The sequence below is a fragment of the Denticeps clupeoides genome, chromosome 1, assembly GCF_900700375.1.
Source record: "Denticeps clupeoides chromosome 1, fDenClu1.1, whole genome shotgun sequence".
Taxonomy (NCBI): domain Eukaryota; kingdom Metazoa; phylum Chordata; class Actinopteri; order Clupeiformes; family Denticipitidae; genus Denticeps; species Denticeps clupeoides.
Window position 1 is genome coordinate 3,618,749 of NC_041707.1, and position 7,961 is coordinate 3,626,709.

A 7,961-nucleotide genomic window follows, 5' to 3' on the forward strand; every position below is an offset into this window, starting at 1 on the left:
ACGTAATCTAGTAGTCACAGTCGGTGGGCGGGGGTCTTCGGAATGTGCAGTCATGTTACTCAGCAACTTCCAAATGGGAATAAAACACAGCATTTAAACCATAAAAATCGACAACAGGGCTGTAAGATTTACATTTACAGCATTTACCAGACGCCCTTATCCAGAGCAACTTACAATCAGTAGTTACGGGGACAGTCCCCCCCCTGGAGAGGTTAAGTGTCTTGCTCAGGGACACAATGGTAGTAAGTGGGATTTGAACCTGGGTTTTCTGGTTCGCAGGCGAGTGTGTTACCCCACTAGGCTACCACCACCCTACTGGTGGAACACAACGTCTATTTGTGGATGTGAGGTGTCACCTGGGTCACAGGCGAGTGTGTTACCGTCACACACACACTTCAACAGCGCATGACCTGCACCAGCTTGAACATCCTGCTGTGGGTTGCAGTTTTTCTGTAGATCACTTGGGTGTGTGAGACAGTTACTGACCAGTAGAGGGCGCCAGTGTTCACTTGATTTTATTCAAGATGACCGAAGAGCAGATGCAAGTGAAGTTAAAGTGATTGTTTTCATCATTGTGAAAAACTGCAGCACAGCACACAGTGACACGACAAAGTTTGTCCCTCTGTATTTAACCATCACCCTTGGTGAGCAGTGAGCAGCCATGACAGGCGCCCGGGGAGCAGTGTGTGGGGACGGTGCTTTGCTCAGTGGCACCTTGGCGGATCGGGATTCGAACCGGCAAAATTCTGATTAAAGGATTTCCTTTATATTTTTTATTAATTCAAAGAGCAGATTGTGGATGTTCTGTACAAATATTTATTGGCAGTGTAAACATTTCAGGGTAACAGCATAATACAGTCAGTCTTATACAAAAACACAACTAAGAAAAATAAAATGAACAAAAAAAAAAAGACTTCACCTGGACAATTTTAGCAAGTTTTCATTTCCCCACCAGCTATTATGATGTGATTTCAGAACATCATATGGTGCTCTTACTGTATTTTAAAGAAGAAAACTGGCCTAGTCATGAAATAGAAGATGTGTCTTCAGAAGAAAAAACATAAATACATAAATAAAATGAGAAGAGTCGAAAGAAATGAAAACTCACCACCCACATGGCACGTACAGCATGAGTGCGAGGAACTTGTTTTATATTTCTTGTTTTATATGATTTTATTCGGGATCTAATTCCACCAGAAACATCTGCAGAGCCGGGCAGGTGTGACACCACAGAGCAGACTGGACGTAGAGGGGGGTGGGATGGAGGAGAGAAAGATGACTTGGTCTCCAAGGCTGGACCCCTTTCTCCTCATTGAGTCCCTCTTTATCTCCATGGTGCACACATGCAGACCCGGAGTGTTCCTGTGTTGGCGTGGTGGGCTGAGGAGGAGGAGGAGGAGGAGGCATAAAAGAGCTCGGCTATTCAATGGGACCAGGTCCAGGGCTTAATTGGATCCAGTGGCTGGTCGATGTGGCGGGTGGTCGTTAAAACCAGTAGAGCTCCTTCCCTTTCTTGTGGTGCTGGAGACCTGCGGCAAAAAAAAAAAAAAAAAAGGGCCTAGACAATGAGTACAACGAAGAGCGGTCGCCATGGATGCAACCCTAATCCAAACCCTCCATGGAGAAAAGAAAACAAAAATGACCACTGGTGAATGATGGCCGCTGTTTACATGCACCTCCTGGTGGTGCATGTATTTTTAGTGGATCATTATACTCCTGTTATAACAAAAGGCTCTCGGAATGGGGTTATAATGGGGAACGGAAGCGACATCCGCACAGTTTTCCTTCCATCATTACTCGTGTTCACAGACTCTGCTGCATTGATGATGACAGGAACAGACAAAAGCTACATCCTTTTTTAGAATTTAGAAAGAGTTTAAAGCTTCGTTTGAATATTTGGGGGCAGAATTTTTTGCACAAGAACAGACAAAAGCTACATAATTTTCTCAGAATTTAGAAAGACTGAAAAGCTTCGTTTGGACATTTGGGGGCAGAATTTTTGGACAAGAACAGACTAAAGCTACATAATTTTCTCAGAATTTAGAAAGACTGAAAAGCTTCGTTTGGACATTTGGGGGCAGAATTTTTGGACAAGAACAGACAAAAGCTACATAATTTTCTTAGAATTTAGAAAGAGTTTAAAGCTTAGTTTGGATATTTAGGGGTAAAATATTTGGACAGGAGCAGACAACAGCTACATCCTTTTTTAAAATTTAGGACGAGTCTAAAGTTTAGTTTGGAAATTAGGGGGCAGAATTTCTGGACTGGAACAAGTAGAAGCTAAATCCTTTTTTTCTTACCTGGGTCCATGTTGAGTGCCAAGGTCTGGGCCACGTCACCAGGGGGCAGTAGACCTGGCCATGCGGGAGCGTGCTCCAGCTTTCCGACTTCGAAGTGACCCGGGAGGGCGGACAGGTGGGCAGGCTGCACGGCCGGCATAAGCAGGGGCCCATAGTGCGGCTCCAGTCCCGGAGGGGAGTACAGTTCATGCAGGGGGCGCGGGGGCCCGTAGGGCTGGCCCTGGGAGAAGCCCCAGGTCTCTGCGTGGTGAGGGTGGGGGTGTGTGAGGCCGGGGTGCAGTGCTGGTGTGTAGGGGTCCATGGAGTAGGTGGGGACCCCTGGGTCACTGTGCGGGCGGCTGGGGGGCGAAGTGTAGTTACTGTCCCAGAATGATGGGGGGAAACTGCGCCGACTGCTGGGAGAAGGAGTATCTGAAATTTTGAATATGAAAAAATATTTAGAAAGCATTTAGTGAACGTGAAATGACTGTCATTGTGAGACGCTGCAGCACAGCACACGGAATGTGTCCTCTGCTTTTGACCAGCAGTGGGCAGCCATGACAGGAGCGGTGTGCGGGGATGGTGCTTTGCTAAGAGGCACCTTGGCAGATCGGGATTCGAACCCGCAGCCTTCTGATTATGGGTCCGCTTCCTCAACCACTAGGCCACCACTTAGCCATTTTGTCCCCAGAAACTTGAGCAATATGGTCACAGTTAGACTCCAGGAATCAGCTCCTCTTCATTACTTGTTGTAATACAGTATAACATCCAATATGTCGTTTATTAAAATCCCGTCACTACGGTCCTGCTCTGTGTTAAATGTTAAATTTAAGATCTAACGTTGTGCCTGAAGGAACGAGATAAAGGTTTTTAAACAGTTGCGTTAGCAGTGCGTGGGTAGGGCCCACAAAGAGAGACGGAAAAAGAGCGGGCGAGCAGCGGGTGCTGTCACGGAGGCCTATATAAGGCAGCGGCTCAAACCTGGAAGAAGCGCGTAGGCCGCGCGCCCCTAAATCACCCGTTGCGGCGACATCTCTCACCATCACATCCAGTAGCAGCGCCGGCCCACCCCCACCCCCGAACCCAGACCGCCACCAGCAGAGCTCGGCCTGGCCCCCTCCATCCAGAGCCTGACTTGCCCCCCACCTGTTGTTTTCTCTGGACCCAAGAATGTCTCTCGCCGAACGCCAGTTTTTTACCTTTATATTTAGAATTCCTCTGATGCCGTCCCGATCGTCCCAAATAAACCGGGCCGGCCGCACTGCGGGGGCCCGGTGACCCCGTTCGAACGCGATACACCAGCGGGCTTCTGGGCTTACGAGCGGGTATAAACATAGTAGCTGTTGGGAGGCAGGAAGTGTCTGCGCGCTGGATGGAGATGTCATGCGGAGACGGGCGAGGAGACGCCCCTCCCCAACGGAACGCCGGTTAAGAATGATGCTCCCTTTATTAGGATACAACCGTCAGAATTCCATAAATAAATAGGTGCATTCCGACCTGACGCGATCTGGCTGAGGTCGTTCGTTATTAGGTGACCGTTCCACGGTAACGGTCCTTTGCAGCACGTTTTAAAGCAAGACGTCAGTCCAGTTTCTCTATCTCAGGTTTATTAGAGAATGGAAATAGGGTGGTAGTAGCCTAGTGGGTAACACACTCGCCTGTGAACCAGAAGACCCAGGTTCAAACCCCACTTACTACCATCGTGTCCCTGAGCAAGACACTTAACCCTGAGTGTCTCCAGGGGGGGACTGTCCCTGTAACTACTGATTGTAAGTCGCTCTGGACAAGGGCGTCTGGTAAATGTTCATAAATGTTCATGAAATCTTCATGAATAAACGCCGATAGAAATAAGCCGTAGCAAAACGCCACTGGATCACATATAGAAGTGTAAATACATCCATTTCTGGACCATTCCCGTGCCCCACGTCCTTCAGGACCCCATACCATGAAGCCACCTATGTGCCCACCTCCCGGGGCTCCTCACCTGCTCCCAAGTCTGCCGGCCTCTTCTTGCCCTCCCCGTCCATGTAGGTGCTGAGGGCGCGAGAGAAATGTTCGTCCACCACACTGCTGATGTCCCCATGGTAGTAGGTGAAGAGGACGCAGCGTGAACTGAGGTACTCGGCCTCGGCGACCTCCTGCTTGTCCTTGGCTTTGTCCTCCGGCCGGGCGGCCGCGGGGTACGAGGACAAGGACGCCGGCGAGCCCGTCCCGGGTCCGGGGACGCTCTCCAGGCACCTCGGCGTCCTCGTGCTCTCCATGAACGTCCCGGGGCGAGGCGAGGGGCTGCTCAGACCAGCTGCTGCCTGGGAGGGGGGACACGCGTGGACACCGGGTCAGGGGTGATGAAACATCTACAGACTGTACAAAGGGACGATCAGCGTGCGTCTCAGAGGCCAGGACTGGAGTACACGCTTACATTTACATTCAGAATCAGAATCGTGTTTATTGAATTTGATTCCGGTAGAAGAAAACTACAACTATGTGTGTACGTCTTATTTGTACCAGTTGTAGAATATGTTTATAGTGCTTATAAATATATATGTACTGAATATATATTTATAAAGGACATCTGGCAGATATAAAGTAAATGTAGAAATGTGCAGGAAGCTGTCCGTCCCTACCGGTAAAGTGCTGCTGAAGGCGGAGGGGGCCGGTGCGTAACGTGCGTAATGTCCATAGGCCGGGTACACCACGTCCAGACAGCTCATGGTCGCGTCCCCGCTCCGCGTCTCTCCTGCGCTCCGTCCGCTCGGCTCCGCATCCCACTGGCGGCTGCGGCTGCGGCGACGTGCCGCTCCGTCTCCGCGTTCCGGGGGTCGCCGGGCGGCGAGGCGACAGCTGAGGTTTATAGCCGCCCCGCCCCGCCCACCGAGCGCGGCCGCACACAATCTCTGCGTTTCGTGCGTAAATAGACTGTAAAGTAGAAAAGCATTCGCAGTGTAATGATCATATGACGTAAACGTGAATATGTTTTATGGTTATTCCTGGTCTGGTAGTTGGTGGTTAGAAAGAGTGGAGGTCGGGGTGCCTGGTTAACGCCAGGACAGTGATTAGACCAAATGGGGTAACACGCTCGCCTATGAACCAGAAGACCCAGGTTCAAATCCCACTTACTACCATCGTGTCCCTGAGCAGGACACTTAAACCTGAGTGTCTCCAGGGGGGGACTGTCCCTGTAACTGCTGATTGTAAGTCGCTCTGGATAAGGTACATGATGAGTGATGAGACTAAACTCTTCACGGGGTCTCCGATCCCAATCGACTCTGTTCTCTTTTGTTGTCCCTGGCTGGTGGAACATCTTGCCCGGCTCCATTCGACTAGCCGAGACTACCACCACCTTTAAGAAACAGTTAAAAATCCACTTGTTTAAAAAGTATTTTCGAGTATTTCAAACCAACACCCGCACATGCACACACACACACACAAAATATATATATATTTATGTGTGTGTGTGTGTGTGTGTGTGTGTGTGTATGTATATATATATATATATATATATATATTCCCTAGCATGTTCTATTCTTGACAAGTTTGGCCTTATCAGGGCTTATAGTTTTGTAACTCAAAATCTATAGAACGAGAATTGCTGGTGTCTTCCTCTTGTAAGTCATTTTGGATAAAAGCGTCTGGCAAGTAAAGTAAAGTAAAGTAAAGTAAAGTAAAGTAAAGTAAAGGACAGAACGTTTTAGCTATTTAGTGGGTTCTCATGGTGGCACCTAAGTGTGAACTACAGAGTGCATATACAGCCCATACCAGCACCAGGGGGAAAAAAACACTCCGCTCAAATCCGGGACAAATTATCGCCCAGCACTTATGCAAATGCTGGCCGAAGTTTTTTTTTTTTTTTTTTTTATTTGGTACCATTTAACCTCGTTTTCAACTCGGGCCCGCGAACCTGGACCTTTAAAAAGCGGACAAGATGCAGGAAGCGAGCGACTTCTCAGTTCCTGAAACTCCTTGACAGACACTCTAGAACGCCGGGGAGAATTGTGTGGGATATTTGCAGAATTCCATCCGCCGGTGTCATGTGAGGTGGAATGTCTCTGATGTCCCGTCCTGGACGTTGGACCCTCCTCGGTGACCTCAGCGCAGAGGAGCAACAGCTCGTCAGAATCCGTTTTTTGCCTGAGACGGGACACTTTGTCCTGCAGCCTCGGTTCATAGAATGTTTTTAATAGCTGAAAGTGAAGTGATTGTCACTTGTGATACACAGCAGCACAGCACACGGTGCACACAGTGAAATTTGTCCTCCGCATTTAACCATCACCCTTGGTGAGCAGTGGCAGCCATGACAGGCCCCCGGGGAGCAGTGTGTGGGGACGGCGCTTTGCTCAGTGGCACCTTGGCGGATCGGGATTCGAACCGGCAACCTTCTGGTTACGGACCCGCATTTGCTGCGCGCTGACTGCCCTCTAATTTATGTGCGTTGCGCCTCTGCTTCTGAGAGAGGGCGGGGATGGTGATGCAACACTGCAGGCGCGGTGTGATCGAAAGCTGCAGCTGACGGGAGGCGGCGTGAGAACGTGGCCCGGGCCTGGCAGACTGTATCGATACTCCGCTTCCACACGGGACCGTATGAACTTGTACGTGAGTGTGTGCGTGTGTGCGTGTGTTGATCACAGTATCTGCAGGCGACCCGCGGCAACACCTGACCTCTGAACTCGTGCACAGTGACCAAACTAGGGAAGGGAGGACGGGGGAGCAAGAAGAGCGTCCTGACTGGACAAGAGAAGACAGCTCGGAAACAGGCCGATTAAAATAGTCTCTCTCTCTCTCTCTCTCTCTCTCTCTCCCGGTGCACACTGTTTGTGAAATGGTGAGACGGTGTGTATTTGTGAGCGCACACGCCGAAAATAAACACAGGTTACATCACCGCTTGGTTATGACCCCTGTGGCCTGAGCCCCGTCCGAGTGGCCCCTGTTTTCCACTGCCGCGGGGCAGCTCACATGCCCAGACCCTAAAACTCGAATTCCCAATCGAACGTTGTCAGTGAACACAGAGTACACCGTATACGGCCAAAAATGAGACAACCGTCAATAAAAAACATATTGTGTTTTTACTTCTATATATCGTATTTTCGCGTCAGCATCTAGCGTATTGCATTGCAAAACCACCACCCAAAAAAATGATGATGGGGCAGTAATATTTTAATATTCAGGGGCAGTGGTGGCTTAGCAGGTACGGAAACAGACCCGTAATCGGAAAAGGTTGCCAGTTCGGCGCCGCTGAGGTTCCCTTAATTAAGGTACCGTCCCTGCAACACTGCTCCCTGGGCACCTTTACTTTACTTTTACTTTACTGTACTTTATTTAGCAGACGCTTTTATCCAAAGCGACTTACAAGAGGAAGACACCAGCAATTCTCGCTCGATTTCTATAGAATTTTGCTCGGAGATTGTTAAGTGCTAGACGAAGAAAAAATTATAATGTATATGTAATTTTTTGTATTGTTTTGTGCAGTGTGTGTGCATGTGCGTGTGTAAGTGTTAGATTTGTCTGAAATGCACCTGCATCTTAAAAGTGGTGGTAGTCTCGGGCACCTTTCATGGCTGATGGTTAAATGAAGGGTGAGACCGTGTGCACTGGGTGCTGTGGGTGCTAATCATGTTCTCAATGCACTTTCGTATGAGGAAATGGCAAAGAGAATGGTGAATTCTTAAAAAGGTGAGCTTTAAAAGC

The 7,961-nt window shown here is 49.2% G+C and overlaps 1 protein-coding gene across 1 annotated transcript; it reads right to left on the bottom strand.

Moving 5' to 3' along the window:
- Nucleotides 1–796: 796 nt before the first annotated feature.
- vgll2b (vestigial-like family member 2b) lies at nucleotides 797–5,094 on the bottom strand. Its single transcript, XM_028971697.1, has 4 exons — nucleotides 4,904–5,094; nucleotides 4,264–4,585; nucleotides 2,301–2,711; nucleotides 797–1,529 (listed from the first exon to the last, which is right to left on the bottom strand). The coding sequence occupies exons 1-4, from the start codon at nucleotides 4,988–4,990 to the stop codon at nucleotides 1,486–1,488; spliced, it is 864 nt and encodes a 287-aa protein (XP_028827530.1). The 5' UTR covers nucleotides 4,991–5,094; the 3' UTR covers nucleotides 797–1,485.
- Between the last annotated feature and the right edge of the window lie 2,867 nt (nucleotides 5,095–7,961).

Bases quoted from the DNA above. Each gene is read 5' to 3' on its own strand.
- vgll2b (XM_028971697.1), bottom strand. From the start codon at position 4,990: ATGAGCTGTCTGGACGTGGTGTACCCGGCCTATGGACATTACGCACGT. The intron at 4,586-4,903 runs GTAGGGACGGAC...CCCCCCTCCCAG, and splicing joins CCTTCAGCAGCACTTTACCG to GCAGCAGCTGGTCTGAGCAG. The intron at 1,530-2,300 runs GTAAGAAAAAAA...TTTTTGCCGCAG, and splicing joins GGCACTCAACATGGACCCAG to GTCTCCAGCACCACAAGAAA.